At 46.1% G+C, this 26059-nt stretch overlaps 1 protein-coding gene across 1 annotated transcript in view; it reads left to right on the top strand.

The window, feature by feature from the left end:
• The window catches only part of LOC137374042 (coiled-coil domain-containing protein 170-like), a 94623-nt gene that overhangs the window by 16891 nt on the left and 51673 nt on the right, over positions 1-26059 (top strand). The window contains exons 4-7 of the mRNA XM_068039825.1: positions 5762-5893; positions 8824-9080; positions 10590-10734; positions 18803-18988. Coding sequence (XP_067895926.1) covers positions 5762-5893; positions 8824-9080; positions 10590-10734; positions 18803-18988 — 720 coding nt within the window. The remainder of the gene's footprint in view (positions 1-5761; positions 5894-8823; positions 9081-10589; positions 10735-18802; positions 18989-26059) is intronic.

The following is a 26059-nucleotide window of genomic DNA, read 5'->3' as shown; positions in this document are numbered from 1 at the left end:
CTTGCCTGCCAGTGTTTTTTCATGCCCCTTCGTCGCTCTCCTAATTACTTTTTTAAGTACCCCCCTACACTTTCTATATTCCTCTAGGGCCTCTGCTGTTTTCAGCACTCTGAATCTGCCATAAGCCTCCTTTTTTTTTCCTGATCCAATCCTCTATCACTTGACATCCAGGGTTCCCTTCACCTTAACGGGTACATGTTGGCTCTGAACTCTCACTATTTCCTCTTTGAATGACTCCCACTGGACTTTCCTACAAGTAGCTGCTCCCAGTCCACTTTGGCCAGATCCTATTTTATCATATTGAAATCGGCCTTCCCCCAATTCAGTACCTTTATTTCCAGTCCATCTTTGTTCTTTTCCATAACTACCTTAAATCTTACAGCGTTATGGTCACTATCCCCGAAATGCTCCCCCACTGACACTCCCACCACTTGTCCAGCTTCATTCCCGAGGATTAGGTCCAGTACTGCCCCTTCTCTAGTAGGACTTTCTACATACTGGCTCAAAAAGCTCTCCTGTATGCATTTTAAGAATTCCGCCCCCTTTAAGCCTTTTGCACTAAGACTATCCCAGTTGATATTGGGGAAGTTGAAATTCCCTACTATTATTACCTTATTATTTTTACACCTCTCTGAGATTTGCCTACATATTTGCTCCTTTATTACTTCCTGTTTGGAGGCCTGTAGTACACTCCCAACCAAGTGATTGCCCCCTTTTTTTTAAAGTTCTACCCATATGGCCTCATTTGAGGAACCTTCTAAGATATCATCCCTCCTTATTTGCAGTAATTGACTCCTTGATCAACAGTGCAATACCACCAGGCAGATGAAATTTAGTGCAGGGAAGTGTGAAGTGATATATTTTGTTAGGAAGAACAAGGAGAGGTAATAAAAAATAAAGGGTACAATTCTAAAAGGGGTTCAAGAGCAGAGGGACCTGGGGGTATATGTGCACAAATTGTTGAAAGTTGCAGGGTGAGTTGAGGAAGTGGCTAATAAGGCATTCGAGATCCTGGGCTTTATAAAGAGAGGCATAGAGTACAAAAGCAAGGAAGTTATAGTGAACCTTTTCAAAACACTGGTTCAGCCTCAACTGGAGTATTGTTTCCAATTTTGGGCACTACACTTTAGGAAGGATGTGAAGGCATTGGAGAAGGTGCAGAAAAGATTCACGAGAATAATTTTAGGAATGAAGGAATTCAGTCACATGGATAGATTAGCGAAGCTAGGGCTGTCCTTCTTAGAAGACTAGGTTGAGAGGAGATATGATAGAGGTGTTCAAAATCATGAGGGGTCTGGACAAAGTGGATAGGGAGAAAACTGTTCCCATTAATGGAAGGGTTGAGAACCAGAAGACACCAATTAATTTGAATGGCAAAGGAACCAAAGGTGACATGAGGAAAAATTTTAGATACGCAGCAAGTAGTTAGGATCTGGAATAATTGGATAATTATCTGAAGAGATAAATTTTCAGGGCGACAGGGAAAAGACAGGGGAGTGGGAGTAGCTGATTTGCTCTTGCAGAGAGCCAGCATAGACACAATGGGCTGATTAGCCTCCTTCTGTGCTGTAACCATTCTATGATTCTATGAAAAGAGTTCCTGCTATTGCTGTGCTCCCCATTAAGTCCAGCCTCTCTTGTTTCCGTAAGTGGAACAGCTTGCTGTGAATAAACTACCCATAAAGGGAATTCCTACGATGAATTCCGTTGAATGTAAATGCCAGCTGAGAGATTCTCACCTGATCTAACACAGTTCCTAAGAATGTGCCTCAGGGATCCACTGCTCATTCTGTATGATTAGAACACGTTTTCCCTGGCTGGAGGCAAATGCAAACTTGAAGAGATAGCTGGAATGCAATGCAGTTTAAAGCAAAAACAGACAAGCTGGACTAAAATGGACCCCAATTTTGAGCATTAAGGCAGAAAATGTTGGAAATCATAGATACCCCACCTCCTTTTCCATCGATTCTTTGCCTATCCTTAAAGAGGGTTGAGAGGAGATTTGATAGAAGTTTTCAAAATCATGAGGTGTCTGGACAGAGTAGATAGAGAGAAACTGTTCCCATTGGAAGGGTCAAGAACCGGACGACACTGATTTAAAGTGATTAGCAAAAGAACCAAAGGCGACATGAGGAAAAACCTTTTTACACAGTGACGGGTTAGGATCTGGAATGCACTGCCTGAGAGCGTGTTAGAGACAGATTCAATCATGGCTTTCAAAATGGAATTGGGTAAACACTGGAAGAGAAAAAAGATTGCAGGGCTACAGGGAAAAGGCAGGGGTGTGGGACAAGCTGAATTACTCTTACAGAGAGTTAACACAGATATGATGGGTCGAATGGCCTCCTTCTGTGCCGCTGTATGATTCTATGAAATGCTCGGCAGGGATGGCAGCATCTGTGGAGAGAGAAGCAGAGTTACTGCTTCAGGTCAGTGACCTTTCATCAGAACTGAGAAAAGTTAGAAATGTAATAGCTCTTAAGCAAGGAAAATGGGGGAGGGTAGAATAAGAACAAAGGGAAAGGTCTGTGATAGGGTGTAAAACAGACAAGATTAAATGACAAAAGAGTTGGTGGTGTAGGGCCAAAGGGAGTGGTAATGGGACAATCAAAGAAACAAAAGATGTGTCTGGAGGAGGTTGAAATTGCAGAAAGATGAACAGCTGCTGTTCACAAGCAAAAACAAGGGAAAATGAGAGTAAAACTGGGAGACATCTGTAATAGTGGGTAGATCAGAAACAGGAAGGGTGAAATTTCAGCTGAAATCCCAAATTTGAGCAGTTGTTTTCCACTTTAACCACCAGGAGACACTGTTTCATCATAAGTAGATCCACACATGTAGCAGACTCAACATGAAGTGCATCATTGCGCTCTTAACACAGCACTTATACAAATTGCTTCACTTTCTCTCCAGGCTAAATTTTCCAGATTTAGAGGGTCCATACTCTGCTCACCTGATGCTAATCATTTTTCATTATATTTTGTTAAAATTGCACTTTTCCACACTGTCCTGTTAAACATTCCTAGGGCAGATAAAACACAAGGTTAGATAGAGTAAAGCTCCCTCTACACTGTCCCATTAAACACCCCCCAGGGCAGGTTCAGCACGGGGTTAGATACAGAATAAAGTTCCCTCTACACTATCCCATCAAACACTCCCAGGCCAGATACAGCACGGGGTTAAATACACAGTAAAGCTCCCTCTACACTGTCCCATTAAACACCCCCCAGGGCAGGTTCAGCACGGGGTTAGATGCAGAATAAAGTTCCCTCTACACTATCCCATCAAACACTCCCAGGGCAGGTACGGCACAGGATTCTTCTTCTTCTTTGGCCTCCTTATCTCGAGAGACAATGGGTAAGTGCCTGGAGGTGGTCAGTGATGTGTGGAGCAGTGGCTATAAAGGCCAATTCTAGAGTGACAGGCTCTTCCACAGGTGCTGCAGAGAAATTTGTTTGTCGGGGCTGTTACACAGTTGGCTCTCCCCTTGCGCCTCTGTCTTTTTTCCTGCCAACTGCTAAGTCTCTTCGACTCGCCACACTTTAGCCCTGTCTTTATGGCTGCCCACCAACTCTGGCGAACGCTGGCAACTGACTCCCACGACCTGTTATCAATGTCACAGGATTTCATGTCGCGTTTGCAGACGTCTTTAAAGCGGAGACATGGATGGCCGGTGGGTCTGATACCAGTGGCGAGCTCGCTGTACAATGTGTCTTTGGGGATCCTGCCATCTTCCATGCGGATCACATGGCCAAGCCATCTCAAGCGCCGCTGACTCAGTAGTGTGTATAAGCTGGGGATGTTGGTCGCCTGGAGGACTTCTGTGTTGGAGATACGGTCCTGCCACCTGATGCCAAGTATTCTCCGGAGGCAGCGAAGACGGCACAGGATTAGATACAGATTAAAGCTCCCTCTACACTGTCAAAAGAAAAGAAGAAAAATGGGGTTAGATACAGAGTAAAGCTCTGTCCCATCAAACACAGTTTCTCTGTCTCTCTTGATCAGTCTGGATTTCTGTCTCCTTGCTCTGTATTTTCTCGTTTTTTCTGTCCTTCTCTCTCTCTCTGTCAGTCTCTCTGTCTCTCTCCATCTCTCACTCTATCTCTATCTCTCTCTACCTTGCTCTATCTCTTTCACTCTGCTCTCTCTTTCTCTCACATTTTGGATCACTATTTCTTTCTTTGTTTTTGTGTCTGTCTCCCTGTCTTTCACGTCATGAATTTGTGCACTGTTAATGTCAAGACAGATCCTCATTCCTCTCAGGAGTTGTGAGAGAAAGTTTTGGGAAGCTAATCAAAGTGTGGCTGGCTTCTTGCAGTTTGCAAAGATTTCTTTAAATGTTGGGTGTAAAATTACCAATTTTAAAATCTTTATATCTCAGCCCATTTACCCATTCACTTACCTCTTCAGACAAACACAGGCAGTAATCTGGCTCCCTGCCTCCCGGCACAGTGGTGCATGGGGCGGCACAGCGGCGCAGTGATTAGCACCGCAGCCTCACATCTCCAGGGACCCGGGTTCAGTTCTGGGTACTGCCTGTGCAGAGTTTGCAAAATCGCCCTGTGACCGGGTGGTTTTTCTCCGGGTGCTCCGGTTTCCTCCCACTGCCAAAGACTTGCAGGTGATAGGTAAATTGGCCATAGTAAATTGCCCCTAGTGTAGGTAGGTGGTAGGGAATATGGGATTACTGTAGGGTTAGTATAAATGGGTGGTTGTTGGTCGGCACAGACTCGGTGGGCCGAAGGGCCTGTTTCAGTGCTGTATCTCTAAATAAATAAGTGACTTCTTCTTGCACCCTTCAGTCCCCTAACTCTGATCTTCAGTGTACCTCCCCTTTTGCCTCAACACATGGGCCAGTTTCCCCATAGTGCAAGGTGCCATGTGACTATTGAGATCTCTGTGGCAGTGCTTAAACTGGAGGGCCACCATGTGACCAATGTCAATAGGTGTTCATGATGTTTCAGTTCTGATGCAATCAAAAGTAACACAAAAAAGACTTGCATTTCTGGAGCGCCTTTCCTTTTTTTAATTTACTCCTTCATGGGATGTGACTGTCGCTGGCAAAGGCAGCATTTATTGCCCATCCGTACTTGCCCTTGAGATGGTGAGCAGCCTCAGGATATCCCAAAGCACTTTCCAGCAAGTGAAGTACTTTTCGAAGTGTCGTCACTGTTGTAATGTAGGAAACACAGCAGCCAATCTGTGCACAGCAAGCTCCCACAGAGGCAATGTGATAATGATCAAATAGTGATGTTCACTGAGGGATAAATATTGGCCAGGGCACTGGGGAGAACTCCCCTGCTCTTCTTCGAATAGTGCCGTGGGATCTTTTACGTCCACCTGAGAGGGTACACAGTGCCTCGGTTTAATGTCTCATCCAAAAGACAGCACCTCTGACAGTGCAGCAGTCCCTCAGTACTGCACTGGGAGAGTCAGCCTGGATTCTGAACTCAAATTTCTGGCGTGCGAACGAGGCATATTGGTGAATTCCAACCTTTGGGGAGGCTTTTCGGGTGCTTCAGTAATGGTTCAGATACTTGAACCAGTGGTGAGGGTGAGTGGGTTAGAATAATAAATGATTGTGGTGTAGCGCACCTTTCAGTCAGTATATGCACGTCTGCAAAGCGATCTGAACTGGTGAGCTTTTGAAGGTAACATAATTGGTAACTTGGTTTAGTGCAGGTGAAAGTTTGCTGACACATTTATATTGACACACTGCAGCTGACTGACCAGTCACTGATGAGAACCGCATCTCTTGCAGGTGACCTTTGTCCCTCCTGTGCTGGGGGCATCTCCCCCCAGAGACCCGCTGCCGTACTATGGCCAGTCAGTGGATACGCTACACTCTGAGTACACTGCTCTGCTGGTAAAGTACAAGGATTCGGAGAATGAGGTAACAAACTCTCTCTGTCCCTTCACATTCTCTGTGTCTCCATGGTTTAGTTGTACTGCTTTTGTGGTTGAGAGGAAACATGTTTTACTTAACATATTATATTTTCTTGCTGAATATTGCATTTAATCAAGGTTAGGAATAGCAATGCTGCAGAATGGAACACATCCAGTATCATCATAAAACACTCCCGCCAAGTCCCATTCATCCATCACCTCTGTGCTCAGCATATTGCCTCCTGATCTGGCAACAGCTGATTTTAAAATGTTCAAATCCCTCCATGACCTTACCCCCTTCCTATCTCTGTAACTTGCTCCAACCCAACAACCCGACGAGATCCCTGCACTTCTCCAAAGCTGGCCTGTTGCACATCCTGATTTTAATCGCACCATCATTGACAGAAACATTCTGATACAGAGCAAAGCTTCTTCTACAGTGTCCCATCAAAAAACTCCGACGGCAGGTACAGCCTGGGTAAGATGCAGAGTAAAGTTTCCACAACACTGAACACGGTTGACTAAACGTTTCTTTCTGAACGAGTTTCTGTCCGGCTATAAGGAGAGGGTGCAAACCTCTAGCTGATTGCAGTCAAACAGGATCACTGTCCCAGCCTTACATTGAGTTCTTTATTGCCTGTTGCTGTCTTGCACAGAACACCAGCAGAGTGGAGTGCCAGCGAAACGTCGCCAGTCCTGATGCAAGGTTACGCACCTGAAACGTTAACCCTGTTTCTCTCTCCACAGATGCTGCCTGACCAGCTGTGTATTTCCAGCACTTTCTGTTTTTAATACAGACAAAGCTTGGACTGGAGAGGCTGCAGTGGAGAGAGAGGCCTCCCTTGGCTCATATCCACTGTGTACATTGACTGAATCAATCGAGCACCAATATTTTTGATACCAACTCTGCAACAGAATCTGAAATTTCAAATAGAAGCTGAAGCACACTGGCAGACACTATCAGGAACCTTACAGCATTCCCTGCATTGTTCTATTCGATTTAGAATAAAACAGCAGTTAAGGCTCAGAGGGAAGAGTAATCCTACAGGGGAGATCATCTCATTTCCCTTCCCTTCCCTTCTTTTTCCAGTCCCCTCCACTCGTGAAGGTGCTGACTCTCAGTGGGGTACGGGTCCCCTCCTCTCGTGAAGGTGCTGACTCTCACTGGGGTACGGGTCCCCTCCTCTCCTGAAGGTGCTGACTCTCACTGGGGTACGGGTCCCCTCCTCTCCTGAAGTTGCTGACTTTCACTGGGGTATGGGTCCCCTCCTCTTCTGAAGGTGCTGACTCTCAGTGGGGTACTGGTCCCCTCCTCTCGTGAAGGTGCTGACTCTCAGTGGGGTACGGGTCCCCTCCTCTCCTGAAGGTGCTGACTCTCACTGGGGTACAGGTCCCCTCCTCTCCTGAAGGTGCTGACTCTCACTGGGGTACGGGTCCCCTCCTCTCCCGAAGTTGCTGACTCTCACTGGGGTATGGGTCCCCTCCTCTTCTGAAGGTGCCGACTCTCACTGGGGTACAGGTCCCCTCCTCTCCTGAAGGTGCTCACTGTCACTGGGGTACAGGTCCCCTCCTCTCCTGAAGGTGCTGACTCTCACTGGGGTACGGGTCCCCTCCTCTTCTGAAGGTGCTGACTCTCACTGGGGTACAGGTCCCCTCCTCTCCTGAAGGTGCTGACTCTCACTGGGGTACGGATCCCCTCCTCTCCTGAAGGTGCTGACTCTCACTGGGGTACAGATCCCCTCCTCTCCTGAAGGTGCTGACTCTCACTGGGGTACGGGTCCCCTCCTCTCCCGAAGTTGCTGACTCTCACTGGGGTATGGGTCCCCTCCTCTTCTGAAGGTGCCGACTCTCACTGGGGTACAGGTCCCCTCCTCTCCTGAAGGTGCTCACTCTCACTGGGGTACGGGTCCCCTCCTCTCCTGAAGGTGCTGACTCTCACTGGGGTACGGATCCCCTCCTCTCCTGAAGGTGCTGACTCTCACTGGGGTACGGGTCCCCTCCTCTCCTGAAGGTGCTGACTCTCACTGGGGTACGGGTCCCTTCCTCTCCTGAAGGTGCTGACTCTCACTGGGGTACGGGTCCACTCCTCTCCTGAAGGTGCTGACTCTCACTGGGGTACGGGTCCCCTCCTCTCCTAAAGGTGCTGACTCTCACTGGAGTACGGGTCCCCTCCTCTCCTGAAGGTGCTGACTCTCACTGGGGTACAGGATCCTTCCCCCTTTGAAATTTACAAAAATAAGAACTTGCCTTTCTTTACTCCCTTGCACGACCTCTGGAAGTCCCAAAGTTGTAGAGTCATCAAGGCAGAGAATGAGGCCATTCAGCCCATCGAGTCTATGCTGGCTCTCCGTAGAGCCTGTCAGTCCCAGTCCCACATTCTATCCCGTAGCCCTGCAAGTTTCTTTCCCTCAAGTGCTCATCCAGCTTCCTTTTGCAATCATTCATTGTCTCCGCTTCCACCATCTTCGTAAGCAGCAAATTCCAGGTCATTGCCACTCACTGCCTAAAAACGTTCTTCCTCCCATCCCCCTCTGCATCTCTCACCCAAAACCTTCAATCTGTGTCCTGTAGTCCTTGTAACCATCAGCTAATGGGAACAGCTTTTCTTTGTCTACCTTATCGAAACCTGTCATAATCTCGTACACCTCTATCAAATCTCCTCTCAATCTCCTTTGCTCCAAGGAAAACAACCCCAGCTTCTCCAACCTAATCTTGTAACTAAAATCCCCCATCCCTGGAAACATTCTGGTTAATCTCCTCTGCACCCTCTCAAGGACCCTCACAACGTTCCTAAAGTGTGGTGACCAGAACGGGACACAATACTCTAGTTGTGCTTCACAGCCAATGAAGTATGTTGTAAAGTATAAGGTCAGCTGTAATATAGGATACCGGATGACTGTCGGGCCGGTGTTGACTCCTATTCAATGTTCGGTGCAGGTCACGGAGCTTCGAGATAGGCTGTCAGCCAAAGAGGTTTCATTGCTGCAACTGAAGGGAGAGCTGGAGAGGTACAAGGAGAACAATGCTCGACAAGCCTCGCTCATCCAGTCTCTGAATGATCGCATGAGACACACCCAGGAATTGTCAGACACTGTGGCGAGTGTGAAGACCCAGGAAAACTGCAGCATCCGCAGCCTGCAGGGCGAGAACCAGGAGCTGAGAGAGAGAATATCCGAACTGGAGGAACGACTCAGGTACACACCGAAGGTCAAAGGAATTTCAAATTTATTCACTCCTGAAGGTGCTGACTCTCACTGGGGTACGGGTCCCCTCCTCTCCTGAAGGTGCTGACTCTCACTGGGGTACGGGTCCCCTCCTCTCCTGAAGGTGCTGTCTCTCACTGGGGTACAGGTCCCCTCCTCTCCTGAAGGTGCTGACTCTCACTGGGGTGCGGGTCCCCTCCTCTCCTGAAGGTGCTGACTCTCACTGGGGTACGGGTCCCCTCCTCTCCTGAAAGTGCTGACTCTCACTGGGGTGCGGGTCCCCTCCTCTCCTGAAAGTGCTGACTCTCACTGGGGTACGGGTCCCCTCCTCTCCTGAAGGTGCTGACTCTCATTGGGGTACGGATCCCCTCCTCTCCTGAAGGTGCTGACTCTCACTGGGGTACGGGTCCCCTCCTCTCCTGAAGGTGCTGACTCTCACTGGGGTACGGGTCCCCTCCTCTCCTGAAAGTGCTGACTCTCACTGGGGTACGGGTCCCCTCCTCTCCTGAAAGTGCTGACTCTCACTGGGGTACGGGTCCCCTCCTCTCCTGAAGGTGCTGACTCTCACTGGGGTACAGGTCCCCTCCTCTCCTGAAAGTGCTGACTCTCACTGGGATGTGGGTCCCCTCCTCTCCTGAAGGTTCTGACTCTCACTGGGGTATGGGTCCCCTCCTCTCCTGAAAGTGCTGACTCTCACTGGGATACGGGTCCCCCTCCTCTCGTGAAGGTGCTGACTCTCAGTGGGGTACGGGTCCCCTCCTCTCCTGAAAGTGCTGACTCTCACTGGGGTATGGGTCCCCTCCTCTCCTGAAGGTGCTGACTCTCACTGGGGTACGGGTCCCCTCCTTTCCTGAAGGTGCTGACTCTAATGGGGGTACGGGTCCTCTCCTCTCCTGAAGGTGCTGACTCTCATGGGGGTGTGGGGAGGGTGCACAGAGGACCGGCCAAATGTAATGGCAGGATTTTATTATAATTTCTTTCCTCCATTTCCCATCCATGAGCCGGCGAGCTTGGAAACTGCGGCAGAAGGCTCCATTCCGGGGACCTTTAGGGACGTTTCTTGGCAATCAGGAAGGAGTGTGAGATGGGGGCTGGAGTGGGGAGAGAGAGAGTCCACAATCGGCAGAGGAGGAGGCCAGACCTTTGCGTGAGGGGCTCGGTAGGTGTGGGAGAACACCTGCTCCACTTGGAGTGCTGGAAAAGACAATTACCCTCTGGAGCTGGCAGGTCCCACATCCCTTTCATTGCTGTGCTACCTGAGCCATGTGGGAGCCTGATTAACTTCTTTTAAGCCTTTTCTCCTTCCCCCAGACTCTCTCCTGACAGTCATGAGGGGTTTAATATTGTGTCCAGGGTTTCTGGGAATCAGTAGGATTGCTGCATGGGATAAGAATTGGAACACTGTAGTTTGAGAAGGAAGGGGCAGGTGGATGTGGACTCTTGTCTCTTGTGCCAGTGTGTATCCTGCCAATGTGACACTGTTGCTGATTACCCACACAGGCTGCACCTGAGAGAGAGAGAGCAGAGTGAGCAGAAGGCAGTGTGTATTGAGAGGAGACTGACCACTGGCATCGAGAAACTCGCCCACAGCCTGAATATTGACCCCAAGGGGCAGCGTGATCCGCTTGACTACCTGACTAGCAAGGTGAGACAGTCACTGCAGTGAAATGATAAACGTACTGCAGCCTCAGACAGAGTCTTTACCTACAGGAACGGGAGGAGGCCATTCAGCCCCTCGAACGTGTTCTGCCATGCAACTAGATTGTGGCTGATCTGTATCTTAACTCTATCTACCCACCTTGTTTCCATATCCTTGATACCCTTGCCCAGAAAAATCTATCATTCTCATTCTTGACATTTTGTATTGTCCCCCAGTCTCAACAGCTTTTTGGGAGAGAGTTCCAACTATCCTTTCAGTGAAGAAGTGTTTCCTGACATCACCCCTGAATGGCCTGGCTTGAATTTTAAGGTTATGCCCCTTTGTTCTGGACTCCTTCACCAGAAGACATAGCTTCTCTCTATCTACCCCATCAAACCCTTTTAATCATCTCCATTCGATCATTCATTAATCTTCATTATTCATGGGAATATAATAAGCCTCGTTTGTGTAGCCCATCCCTGTAATTTAACCCTTTCCTGTAAGCAAGATGGTAGAGGTGAGGGCAGCAGGAAATTCAGCAATGAGTGGAGTAAGGAAGTTCACTTCTTCTTAAACTTCACAAGTCCAGCGTTCCAGGTCATTGCTTCAGCATTCTGGCACTTCCCTCCATCTGCTGGAGACACACGGGATATTGTGCCTGACCTCTGGCACCTCCACCCTGGAGTCATCTATCTGCCTGACTGCACTGACAGGGTATTTCCAGCTATCCGACTACGTGAACCTCACAGCTAAGCCTGAATGCCCAGCTGCCCACATTTACAGAAGCACACACCCACACAAAGATGCAGATACACACACACACACACACACTTAGAAATGCACACCCCAGAGCCACACAAACAAACACAGACAGACACACATCTACACACACACACACGCAGACACACACACGCACAACCACACAGACACACACACACATCTACACACACACACACACTTAAAAATGCACACCCCAGAGCCACACAAACAAACACAGACAGACACACATCTACACACACACACACGCACACACACACACACACACACACAACCACACAGACACACACACACAGATACAGACACACACACACACACACATCTACGCACACGCACACACACACAACCACACATACACACACACACAGATACAGACACACACAACAAAATTTGTATTACTGTAGCACCTTTAACGAAGTAAAAAATGTCCCAAATGCTTCACAGGAGCATTATCAAACAAAATTTGACACTGAGCCACATAAGTTGCTATGACGGCAGGTGAGCGATAGGTTTTAATGGGCATCTTAAAGGAGGTAAGAGAGGTGGAGAAGTTTAAGGAGAAAATTCCAGAACTTAGGGCACAGGCAGCTGAAGGCACGGCTGCATTTGATCCAGTGATTAAAATCCAGATGCTCAAGAGGCCAGAATTAGATGACCGCAGATGTCTCAGTGTGGGGCTAGAGGAGGTTACAGAGATAGGAAGAGGTAATGCCATGGAGGGATTTGAAAACTGGAATATGTAACTAGGAGCCAGTATAGTTCAGCAAGCACAGGGCTGATGGGTGAATGGGACTTGGTACAGGCAGCAGAGTTTTACATGACCTCAGGTTTAAGGAGGTTTTCTTTTCTTCGTTCATGGGATGTGCACATCGCTGGCTATGCCAGCATTTATTGCCCATCCTTAATTGCCCTTGCGAAGGTGGTAGTGAGCTGCCTTCTTGAACTGCTGCAGTCCATGTGATATAGGTTCACCAACAGTGCTGTTAGAGAGGGAGATCCAGGATTTTGATCCAGTGGCGGTGAAGGAATGGCGATATAATTCCAAGTCAGGATGGTGTGTGGCTTGGAGGGGTATCTGGAGGTGGTGATATTCCCATGCGTCTGCTGCCCTTGTCCTTGTAGGTGGTAGAGGTCGTGGGTTTAGAAGGTGTTGTCAAAGGAGCCTTGGCGAGTTGCTGCATTGCATCTTGTAGATGGTACACACTGCTGCCACTGTGCGCCGGTGGTGGAGGGAGTGAATGTTTGTAGATGGGGTGCCAGTCAAGCGGGCTGCTTTATCCTGGATGGTGTCGAGCCTCTTGAATGTTGTTGGAGCTGCACCCATCCAGGCAAGTGGAGAGTATTCCATCACACTCCTGACTTGTGCCTTGTAGATGGTGGACAGGCACTGGGGAGTCAGGAGGTGAGTTACTCGCCGCAGAATTCTCAATCTCTGACCTGCTCTTGTAGCCACAGCATTTATGTGGCTGGTCCAGTTTCTGGTCAATGGTGTTGATAGTGGGGGGATTCAGCGATGGCAATGCCACTGAGTGTTAAGAGGAGACGGCTAGATTCTCCTTTGTTGGAGATGGTCATTGCCTGGCACTTGTGTGGCACAAATGTTACTTGCCACTTATCAGACCAATCCTGGATATTGTCCAGGTCTTGCTGCATATGGACACGGGCTGCTTCAGAATCTGAGGAGTCACGAATGGTGCTGAACATTGTGCAATCATCAGCAAACATCCCCACTTCTGACTTTATAATGGAGGGAAGGTCATTGATGAAGGAGCTGAAGATTGTTGGGCCTCGGACACTACCCCGAAGAACTCCTGCAGTTAAGTCCTGGGACTGAGATGATTGACCTCCAACAATCACAACCATCTTCCTTTGTGCTAGGTATGACTCCATCCAGCAGAGAGTTTTGCCCGATTCCCATTGACTCCAGTTTTGCTAGGGCTCCTTGATGTCACAGCTGATCAAATGCTGCCTTGGTATCAAGAGCGGTCACTCTCACCTCACCTCTGGAGTTCAGCTCTTTTGTCCATGTTTGGACCAAGGCTGTCATGAGGTCAGGAGCTGAGTGGCCCTGGTAGATTACAAACTGAGCGTCAGTGAGCAGGTTGTTGCTGAGTATGTGCCACTTGATAGCACTGTCATCAACGCCTTCCATCACTTTGCTGATGATCGAGAGTAGACTGATGGGGTGGTAATTGGCCAGATCGGATTTGTCCTGTCTTTGTGGACAGGACATACTTGCAATATTTTCCGCATTGTCAGGTAGATGCCAGTATTATAGCTGTACTGGAACAGCTCAGTTAAGTGCATGTCTCGTTCTGGAGCACAAATCTTTGGAACTGCAGCTGGGATGCTGTCAGGGCCCATAGCCTTTGCTGTATCCAGTGCCTTCAGCCATTTTTTTGATATCATATGGAGTAAATCGGACTGTCTGAAGACTGGCATCTGTGATGCTGGGAACCTGAGGAGGCCGAGATGGATCATCCACTTGGCACTTCTGGCTGAAGATGGATGCAAATGCTTCAGCTTTGTCTTTTGTACTGCGGTGCTGGGCTCCCCCATCATTGAGGAAGGGAATGTTTTTGGAACCTCCTCCTCTGGTTAGTTGTTTAATTGCTCACCATCGTTCATGACTGGATGTGGCAGGACTGCAGCATTTTGATCTGAACTGTTGATTCTGGGATCACTTAACTCTGTCTAGCATGCTGCTTTTGCTGTTTGGCATGCATGTAGTCCTGTGCTGTAACTTCACCAGGTTGCACCTCATTTTTAGGTATGCCTGATGTTGCTCCTGGCATGCCCCCCTACACTCTCCATTGAACCAGGGTTGGTGACCTGGCTTGATGATAACGGTAGAGTGAGAGATATGCCAGGCCAGGGTAGAATGTGGGAGCCAGCCAAGAGTGCGTTGGAATAGTCAAGTCTAGAGGCAACAGAGGCATGGATGAGGGTTTCAGAAGCAGATGATCTGATGCAGGGATGGAGTTGGATGATGTTACGGAGGTGAAATAGGAGGCCTTAGTGATGGCGCGGTTATGTAGTGCGAGGTGAGCAAGGTGTGGACAGTTCAGCCTCTGAAAGTTGCCAGGGAAAGGGATGGAGTGGAGATGGATTGTAGCAGGGATAATGAAGATAATGTTTTCAAGCTTTGCAATGTTTAGTTGGCCAAAACCAGATAAAAATTGACATGAGCCAAGAAACAACTATACGCCAGTGCCAGGCTCCCAAACCATTTCACATCCCCCCCACCTCTTGACCAGTTTCCTGCTTCTCAATTGCAGCCAAGTCCTCTTTTACAAATAAAGCTATACCATATTCTTGTGCTTCCAATCCATCAATATTATCTAATCAGCTTTTGGGAGGCACCAATTGTAGCAAAATTCCATTCAGGGAAATGAAGAGAAATTTCTAAACATAGGCTTGTTGTGACCTGGATCACACTACCTGAAAGGGTGGTGGAATCAGATTCTATAGCAACTTTCAAAAGGCAATTGGACATGTATTTGAAGGGAACTAATCTACCGGGCTATAGGGGAGTGGACCTAATTGAATGGCTGATTCAAAGAGCCGGCACAGTCACGATGGGCAGAATGGCTTCCTAATGTACTGTAAGATTTTATGATTTTGCAACCAATGTCTAGAATTCTAACATTTTATTCCAATAGTTCCAGCATTAGCGATCAAACATTCCAAGGAATTCTGTGCACTGCCTCTGTGGTACACCCTATGTAAACACGCTTGATCCCTGTAATTGAAATTCATTATAACTTGTATAAGATACCCTAGTCATGCATACATAAGTGCATAGCATTAGGATTTGATTTAATCTCATGATTAAGGTTTTTGCTTTCATTTTACTGGTAAATGGATTATGGATTGGCACAGTATCTAGCAATAATGGAATGGTTAATGTTGTTTATTCCCAGGATGGTTTGGGGTTTAAGGTGTCAGGGTACAATTTAACTGACAATGCTGTCTAACTTCTGCTGAAAGTGTAGAATGTATGATCCGTGCCTACTGACTACTTTTTGTCGCCACATTGTTAAAGGAGATAGCCAAGACATCTTGAGATAGGAAGTGGGACAATAGGCCAGGATGGTAAACAAATTGGCATCTGGTGTTTTCTAGGAACTATCTCAATAACACTTGTCATGGTGTAATGAATCAGCAAGGACAGTGTGCATGGCTAGACAGCCATAAAGAACTTGAGCTTTCCTTGGCAATTTCAAGAGGACATAGACAGGCTGGCGGAATGGGTGGACAAGTGACAGATGAAATTTAATGCAGAAAAGTGTGAAGTGATTCATTTTGATAGGAAGAATGGGGAGAGTGTTACGACTGACCACTGCAGTCAAAGCTACCAATCAAAATATACGATTCTGATTGTGGTTCGAGAAACACACTGTTAATTCAATCCCATCCCTCCACAAATCACCTAACATATCATTTTAAACTTTCCAAATTAAAGAAAGACCCAAACAAATTGTACCATCTATTAACCCCTGAATGAGGCTAACCAAACCCCTGAATGAGGCTAACCAAACCTGCTGGAGCTATCCAATGGGGAAAAAAGGTTCTTCAACAGTAGAACAGTCCGTAGTCTAATCCAGAAGTCAAAATTGTTGCTTTCCTTCTCCAGCGATGAATTTCAACATGGAAACATAGAAAATAGGAGCAGGAGTAGGCCATTCGGCCCTTTGGGCCTGCTCCGCCATTCAAAAAGGAACATGGCTGATGGTCTAATTCAGTACCCTGTTCCCGCTTTCCCCCATATCCCTTGATCCCTTTGGTATTAACAATTAATAACATGCAAACACATTTTTTAATGAATCAATTTGGCTTTAGAATTTTTGAGGGATAAAAGATTGTCACAGTGTAACTTCCCTTCCTTCACTTTAAATTATCAGAGATCTCTTTTTTGGCTTGACCTTTTAAAATTTTGAGAGAGAATAATAAATAAACAGACTAAATTCTCTTCCTTCAGTTTAAATGGTCTGAGAGCACTCCTTTCAGGTGCTAACGTACAGCTGTCTGTCTGTTTCTCCTGTTCTGTTTGCACTATAAGCCAGTTCAAAATTAAATTGTAACAAATGAATCTCTCGATCCTCAGTCTGAGTGGCTATATCCAAGGTAACGAGAATGCACCCTTTGAATCGCAGTCTCCGAATGGCTGTATCCCGGGGCAACAAAAATGCATTCTTTGGAGCTTCTGGAGCCTGCTGCCTTAAAGCAGTATGGTTCCTTTTCCTAGCCTTAAAGGCACACCGCATTCTTCCCCAAAAAAACTACAGGATCATAACAAGAGGCATATATAAATCAAAAGGTACAATTCTAAAGGCAGTGTAAGAGCAGAGGACATGGGGGTGTATGTGCATAAATCATTGAAGGTGACAGGGCAGGTTGAGAAAGTTGTTGTAAGGCTGGGAGACCCTGGGCTTTACAAATAGGGGCATAGCATACAAAAGCAAGGAAGTTATGATAAACCTTTAAAATACCCTGGTTCAGCCTCAACTGGAATGTTGGGTCCAATTCTGGGCACCACAATTTAGGAAAGACGTGAAGGCATTGGATAGAATTCAGAAAAGATTTACGAGAATGGTTCCAGGAATAAGGGAATTCAGTTACATAGAACGATTGGCGAAGCAAGGGCTGTTCTCCTTAGAGAAACTTGAGAGCAGATTTGATAGAGGTGTTCAAAATCGTGAGGGGTCTGGACAGAGCAGACAGGGTGAAACTGTTCCCATTGGCTGAAGGATCCAGAACCAGAGAACACCGATTTAAGATGATTGGTAAAAGAAGCAACAGTGACATGAGGAAAAACTTTTTTACGCAGCGAGAGGTTTGGATCTGGAATGCACTGCCTGAGAGTGTGGTGGAGGCAGATTCAATTGAGGCCTTCAGAAGAAAACTGCATAGCTATCTGAAGAGAAAAAATATGCAGGCCTACTGGAAAAAGGCAGGGGAATGGGACTAGGTCAGTTACTCTTGCAGATAGCTGGCATGGACACGACTGGCCGAATGGCCTCTTTCTGTGCTGTAACCATTTTATGGTTCTGTGAATTTGTAGAGGAACTGAGAACCAAAACGACCAACCAAGGTCACATTTCTATCTGGGGGAAAATTGAGTTGTTGTTTTTATTTCTCCATTTGTCTAATGCTTAGAGACGTGGGGGCTGGGAGGTGCGGGTAATTTTAATCCCCAAAAATGCATGAGTTGGGATCGGGTGAAATGTAAAAGTTTTAAAAATGTCAAACCCGGCCGCAAACCACCCACTTGCAGGTTTAACCGAAGTAGGGACAAGGAGTGGGCAACCAGCCCACTCTCAGGAGGCAACTTGGCTATTTAAATAATGTGATGAGGTTCACTGCCTCACATTTAACCGGTCTTACAGATTTAACTCTAGCTTCAGGAAACCCGGCAGCTGAAGGGAGGCGATGACAGCTTTGGGCCAGGAGGAGCAGGAGTGCTTCCTCCTGGATCCCCAAGCTTACCTGCTGCTTCCTGGGATTGGGATTCCATTCCCCCCCCCCGCCCCCCACCTACCCCCTACGCCTCCCCCAAGACCCTCCCAATCCTCCAAATCACACATTATCCTGACCTGGAACTATATCGCCATTCCTTCACTGTCGCTGGGTCAAAATCCTGGAACTCCCTTCCTAACAGCACTGTGGGTGTACCTCCCCCCATGGACTGCAGCGGTTCAAGAAGGCAGCTCATCACCACCTTCTCAAAGGCAATTAAGGATGGGCAATAAATGCTGGGCTATCCAGCGACGCTCACATCCCATGAATGAATAAAAAAAAATCCAAAGACCCCCTGAGGTCAGGAATGTAACACACTCTCACTAGCAGCTGTAGGCTCCTTACTTGGGACTGCAGTCTGCCTTTTGTGCGGGGATCCTGTCAGAGAATATATGCACTGTGTGGAGTTTAACTCTGCCGCATTCCACCTCCTCCCGGCCCCTATCAGGAAACCTGCCCCTGCTAATATTGGGGCCATGGTGTGTGTCAAAGACTTGGTCAAACACAATAAAAGTAATTTGTCAGATTTTAATTGTCTTACAACAACTTGTATTTATATCGCACCTTCAACAAAGTAAAACGTCCCAAGGCACTTCACATTTGTTGCTATAACTCAATTTGAATGGGACCACACACATTATGAGTTGTGGCGTCTCTGGTCCCAACTGGCTTCAATACTTTGCCGATGACACTTTCCAGATTCTGAGCCTGAAGGGCTTGTTTCTGTGCTGTACCTTTCATGTTTTTAATAAATGGTGTGGATGTTCTTTGGATCCAGGCTTCCAAGCTGTTCCAGGAGCACCTTCTATGGGAGACGAAGATGGTGACGCTGGAGGAAACATTGGCCAATCAGGAGCTGGAGTTCAAGGCCAGTCGCCAAACACTAATGAAGCTAGTCTCTGATGCGGGGAAGGCACAGCAGATGGCAGCCTCATACAGTGAGGACATGAATTCTATCAGAAAGGTAAAAGACTGAGTCTTTTTAACTTTTTTTTTACGTAGAATTAAATGGAGTCTGCATCCCTTCCTAACAGCACTGTGGGAGTACCTACCCCACATGGACTGCAGCGGTTCAAGAAGGCAGCTCACCACCACCTTCTCAAGGGCAATTAGGGATGGGCAATAAATGCTGGCCTGGCCAGCGACGCCCACATCCCATGAATGAATTAAAAATAACTGGCCATTGGGCCCAACAGGTGTATGCCAGGGTTTATGCTCCAAATAAGTTTCCTCTCACCTTACCTTAGCTCACCCTTTCAACATATCCTGCTATTCCCATCTCCCTCATGTGTTTATCCAGCTTCCCTTTAAATGCATCTTTGCTATTTGCCTCAACTACTCCTTGAGGAAGCAAGTTCCACATTCTCACCACTCTGGTTAAAGAATTTTCTCTTGAATTCCCTGTTGGATTTATTTTTGACTATCTTATGTTTGTATCAGATGTATCAATATATCGTTGTCAGCTGTGGTTCAGTTGGGTGCACGCTCACCTCTGTGTTACAAGGTTCTGGGTTCAAGTCCCACTCCAGGGCTTGAGCACAAAGATCAAGCTGAACACTCCAGTACAGTACTGAAGGAGTGCTGAACTGTTGGCGGTGCCATTTTTTGGATGGGACGTTAAATCGAGGCCCCATCTGCCTGCTCAGGTGGATGTAAAAGTCCAATGGCCACTATTTCAAAGAAGAGCAGGGGAGTTCTCCCTGGTGTCCTGGCAATATCTATTCCTTAATCAACATCACAAAAACAGGTTATTTGGTCATTATCACATTGCTGTTTGTGGGAGCTTGCTGTGCACAAATTGGCTGCTGCATTTCCGACATTACAACAGTGACTGCGCATCAAAAGTATGTCCTTGTCTGTAAAGCACTTTGAGGCGTCTGGTGGGCATGAAAAGTGCTATATAAATGCAAGTCTTTCATTTTTTATGACCTCTAGTTCTGGACACCCCCACAAGTGGGAACATCTTAACAAAGCCTTTTATTATCATACAGATCTCTATTATTTCAGCCTCAGTCTTCTCATTTCTAGAGAAATAAAGCCCCAGCCTGTTCAATCTTCCCTGATAGGTATAACCTCTCAGTTCTGTTATCATCCTTATCAATCCTTTTTGCACCTTCTCCAGTGCCTCCAATATGGAAGGAGACCAGAAATGTTCACTCAGTTTTATACATAACTTCTCTGCAATGCAATTCTATTCCTCGAGAAATGAACTCCTGTGCTTTGCTTGCTTTTTTAATGGCCTTATTAACTTGCGTTTATTCATTCTTGACATTTTTCATAATGGTTTTGATACAACTGAGTGACTTGTTAGGTTACTTCAGAAGGCAGTTAAGAGTCAACCTCTTTGCTGTGCAACTGGGCTCATATATAGGCCCAAACTGGGTAAGGACGGCAGGTTTCTTTCCCGAAAGGACAATAGTGAATCGGCTGGATTTTCACGTCAATCTGACAGCTTCATGATCACTCTTACCAATGCCAGTTCTTTGCTTCCAGATTTTTAATTGAATTGAAATTCTTAAACTGCCCATGGTGGGATTTGGACTCACGTTCCCTGGATTATTAGTCCAAGAAGTTGGATTTCCAATGCAGGAGCAGAATTGCTACACTGCATTACCACTCTTGTGTGTTAAAGTCTTTATTGAATCCAGCAGAATTTTCACAAGTTCTTGTGTTATGGCAGTCTACACAACAATGACCCATTGTTTATATCAGCTTGTGTTCTTTATTATTGGGATGCTGATGCCACTGGCAAGGCCAGCATTTATTCCCATCCTTCGTTGCCTTGAGAAGATGGTGGCGGGCATTCTCCTTTTATCTGCTGCAGTCCGTGTGGTGAAGGTGTCATTAGGGATCCAACAGTGATCAAGGAATGGATGATATGTGTCCTAGCCAAGTTGTTGTGTGACTGAGAAGTGATCTCAAAGGTGGTGGTGTTCCCTTGACATTGTTGCTCTTGTCCTTTGCAGTGGTAGAGATCCTGGGCCTAGGAAGTAATCTTAGTCTTTAAAACATGTTCCAAAGCATTTCACACAATGAATTACTTTGAAAGGCAATGACTTATTATCAAGACAAAATAAAGGGCAGCCATTTTGCACAATCTAACCCAGCAGTCGGCAACTTTAATAACAAAAAGAGCCTTTTAAAAAAATGTAGTCAAAAATGCAATATCTTAAGAGCTGCAATGCTGTTACCAAATAATACTAAAAAACAAGGCAAATACATTTTAAAGGTTTTTACAACAAGTTGTGAATTGAATTATGATTTCTCATAAATATGTTAAAAGTTTAAAAAACAAAAAAAGCTATTTAATTGCCATCAAAATGGGTTTGATCATTCAAGGTCAGGAGCAGCACATGAGTCCATAATGAGCCCCGTGCTGCTCTGGAGCTGCAGGTTGCAGACCCTGATCTAACCTGTCTGTCTTCTTGAAATCTTTTATAGTCCTCCTCATTATTTTCCAAACATTTATTACATTGCTGTTTGTGAGTTCTTCCTGTATGAAAATTATCTGCCCTTTCCGACATTACAACAAGTGACTACACATCAAAAATACTTCATTGGCTGTAAAGCGCTTTGGGGTTGTGAAAGGTGCTATAGAAATGCAAAGTTCTTTCTTTTTTAAGTAACATCAGCAAATTTCGATGTTATATTCCCTGTGCACAAATCCAAATCATCCATATATTCCAAGGGCAAAAGTGGACCCAGCCCTGATCCCTGGGGTACTCCCAACCCCTCCGATCTGCCTTTGAAAAGGTCCCTCATGGCAGACTGGTACAAAAGGTGAAGTCACACGGGATCAGAGGTGAGCTGGAAAGATGGATACAGAACTGGCTCTGTCACAGAAGACAGAGTGTATCAGTGGATGGGTGCTTTTCTGAATTGAGGGCTGTGACTAGTGGTGTTCCGCAGGGATCAGTGCTGGGACCTTTACTCTTTGTAGTATATATAAATGATTTGGAGGAAAATGTAGCTGGTCTGATTAGTAAGTTTGCGGACGACACAAAGGTTGGAGTAGTTGTGGATAGTGATGAGGATTGTCAGAGGATACAGCAGGATATAGATCGGTTGGAGACTTGGGCGGAGAAATGGCAGATGGAGTTTAATCCGGACAAATGTGAGGTAATGCATTTTGGAAGGTCTAATGCAGGTGGGAAGTATACAGTAAGTGGCAGAACCCTGAGGAGTATTGACAGGCAGAGAGATCTGGGCGTACAGGTCCACAGGTCACTGAAAGTGGCAACGCAGGTAGATAAGGTAGTCAAGAAGGCATACGGCATGCTTGCCTTCATCGGTCGGGGCATAGAGTATAAAAATTGGCAAGTCATGCTGCACAGCTGTACAGAATCTTAGTTAGGCCACACTTAGAATATTGCGTGCAATTCTGGTCGCCACACTACTAGAAGGACGTGGAGGCTTTGGAGAGGGTACAGAAGAGGTTTACCAGGATGTTGCCTGGTCTGGAGGGCATTAGCTATGAGGAGAGGTTGGATAAACTCGGATTGTTTTCACTGGAACGACGGAGGTGGAGGGGCGACATGATAGAGGTTTACAAAGTTATTAGTGGCATGGACAGAGTGGATAGTCAGAAGCTTTTTCCCAGGGTGGAAGAGTCAGTTACTAGGGGACATAGGTTTAAGGTGCGAGGGGCAAGTTTTAGAGATGTGCGAGGCAAGTTCTTTACACAGAGGGTGGTGAGTGCCTGGAACTTGCTGCCGGGGGAGGTGGTGGAAGCAGGTCCGATAGCGACGCTTAAGATGCATCTTGACAAATACATGAATAGGAAGGGAATAGAGGGATACGGTCCCTGGAAGTGCAGAAGGTTTTAGTTTAGACAGACATCAAGATCGGCGCAGGCTTGGAGGGCCGAATGGCCTGTTCCTGTGCTGTACTGTTCTTTGTTCTCTTTGTTCTTTGTTCTCAATTCAACCCGCCTAACTTTCTCTCCATCTTTACAAATTTCTCCGTATACCATAACCCTGCATATTTAAAAAATGCCTCTTGTGAGACACCTTATTAACATCTTTACACATGACATCTACTGCATTCCCTTTATCAATCTGATTGGTCACTTCTTTAGAAAATTCTATCAAGCCTATCAAACACAACTTTCCTTTAATAAATCATCACTGGCTTCCGGAGATTAATTTATTCTGGACCTCACTCTTTCTTTCTAATCTATACGCTACCACCCCACAACATCACCCCCACCCACCCCCTCCCACCTCCCTCTCCGCACCAACCCCACCACTGGGACATCATCTACAGGTGTCATGTTTTTGGACTTTTCTAATCTTCTGACCCTATTTTATTTTCACTCTTGTATGTTGGAGCACTGTCCTGGGCATACCTTTGAGAGAGTGTAACCTAGCTTTGGGATCTACTTCATAAAGCGCCTGGGATAAGAAATAACAAATGCTGTCTGCTCATTACGTTTAGCTACTGGACTTATATCTGCGTAGGACTTTTCATCTCTTTGATGAGTTAATACTGCATTGCATCTTTGAAGCCTGTTCAAAACTGTGAAGCACATTTATTTAATTGAAGGCAACTGAGCTCTGTCAAATAGTTATATATTTCCAATAGAAATCCTTCCAAACAGGATCAAAATGAAAATAACTGCAACAGAAATAAGCTAACCTTTTCGAAGTAACTTTTATATTAGCCAGTCTTTCTTTGCTTAAAATTCTTATCAATGCACAGGGCAGATAGAGGAGAAGGATAATTATCTCTTCGAGTGTAAACTGACTGATTCCTTCTCTCAGAGATTGTCAAATTGTCTTTCTGATTCAAACAGAGCAGAGTGATCCAGTCACATCCAAGAGAGATGTTACTGGGACTTGCTCCTTCTTGAATAGCTGTCCACTCAAATTTCATACATTAATAGACATTCACAGCATGGTAGAAGGCTCTTCGGCCCATCGCACCTGTGCTGGCTCTCTGAAAGAATTATCCAATTCGTCCCCTTCCCTTCTACATTTAAAAAAAAAACTGTTGTGGATTCTGCATCTGTCACTGTTCCTGCTTGCACATTCCATGTCTCAACAGCCCTCTGTGTAAGAAATAGTTGAACCAAATGACCTGTTCCTATGCTATATATTCTATGTAAATTCTTCCAACCTCTCCATTTGTTCTTTTGCTTATAATCTTACCTTTATAAAGAAAGAAAGACTTGCATTTATGTAGCACCTTTCACAACCTCAGGACCTTTACAGCTACCGAAATTAATGTAGTCACCGGTGTAATGCAGGAAACACATTAGCCAATTTGCACACAGCACACAGCAAGCCCTCACAAATAGCAATGTGATAAGGTCCAGGTAATATGTGTGTTTTTTTTTTAGTGAATGTGGATTGAGGGATAGATATTGGCCAGTTCACTGGGGTAACTCCCTGCCCTTCTTCGAATATGCCCACCTGAGAGGGACTTTGGGTTAATGTCTCATTCGAAAGTCGGCACCTGCCGCAGCGCAGTTCACCCTCAATCCTGTCTTGGGAGTGTCAGCCTGGATTTTGTGCTCGAGTCTCCAGAGTAGGACCTAAACCCCACAACCTTCTGAGCCACACCTGGCACTTATCAACTTAGCGTTATCAACTCACTGACCAACAGAAATAGCTTTGCCTATTTATCAAAGCCCTCTATAATTTTGAACACCTTCATCGGCTTCCTTCTTATCCTTCTCTGTTCTAATGAAGAGAGTTCCAGTTTTTCTAGTTTCTCCTCATAACCGACGTCTCTCTTTTTAACTTCTTTTCCAGTGAGGTCAGTAATAGTAATAGTGACAATGAGGGATTGGAAACAGACATGGATCCAAATTCTGATATTTGTGAATAGAAAAGGGTATAGTGCCTTTCACAACCTCCGATGTCTCAAAGCACTTTACAATCAGTTAAGTAGACTTGAAATATAGTCAGTGTGGTCATCGACAGAAATGCGGCAGCCAATTCATGAAAAGCAAGGTCCCACAGGCAGCAATGAAATAACTGAGCTGATGATCTGTTTTAGTGATGTTGGTTGAGGGGTAGATATTGACTTGGGATTAGTGTAGGATTGGTATAAATGGGTGGTTAATGGTCGGCACAGACTCGGTGGGCCGAAGGGCCTGTTTCAGTGCCGTATCTCTAACTCAAAATCAAATCAAAAAACTCCACTTTCCTGCTCGTTCTCCATAACCCTTCAACCCATGTCAGCTTTTTGAAAGAGCAGTCCAGTTTAGTCCCACTCCCCAGTTACTTTGCCAAAACTTGCAAATTAGTCTTCTTTAAGTACATTTCCAATTGTTGTTTGAAAGTTCCTCTGGAATCTGATTCCACAAGCCTTTCAGGTAGTGTCTCTCATCATAATTGAAGTCCCTGATCCCAGGTATCATCCTGGCAAATCTACCTCTGCACCCTCTCCAAGGCCTTGACATCCTTCCTAATGTTTGGTTCCCTGAATTTTACACAATGCTCCAGTTGAGGCCTAACCAGAGATTTGTAAAGATTTAGCTTGACTTCCTTGTTCTTTTAAATTCATTCCGGTGGGGTGTGCATCACTGGCAAGGCCAGAATTTATTGGCCATCCCTAAATTTATATTGAATTCCCCTAGTTCCACAGTCAAGTATCTCATACACTTTCTTAACTGCCTTTTCATCTTGCCCTGTCACCTTCAAAGATTTGTGAATACACTTCCTCGGATCCCTCTGCTCTTGCATCCTCCTCAACATAGTACCATTTACATTATAATAAAAGCAAAATACTGCGGATGCTGGAAATCTGAAACAAAAACAAGAAATGCTGGATTCACTCAGCAGGTCTGGCAGCATCTGTGGAAAGAGAAGCAGAGTTAACGTTTCGGGTCAGTGACCCTTCTTCGGAACTGACAAATATTAGAAAAGTCACAGATTATAAACAAGTGAGGTGGGGGTTGGGCAAGAGATAACAAAGGAGAAGGTGCAGATTGGACCAGGCCACATCTTCTTTTGGGCCTCCTTATCTCGAGAGACAATGGATACGCGCCTGGAGGTGGTCAGTGGTTTGTGAAGCAGCGCCTGGAGTG

This window comes from Heterodontus francisci, chromosome 9 (genome assembly GCF_036365525.1).
Source record: "Heterodontus francisci isolate sHetFra1 chromosome 9, sHetFra1.hap1, whole genome shotgun sequence".
Classification (NCBI taxonomy): Eukaryota; Metazoa; Chordata; class Chondrichthyes; order Heterodontiformes; family Heterodontidae; genus Heterodontus; species Heterodontus francisci.
This window is presented reverse-complemented; position numbering and strand designations above follow the sequence as displayed.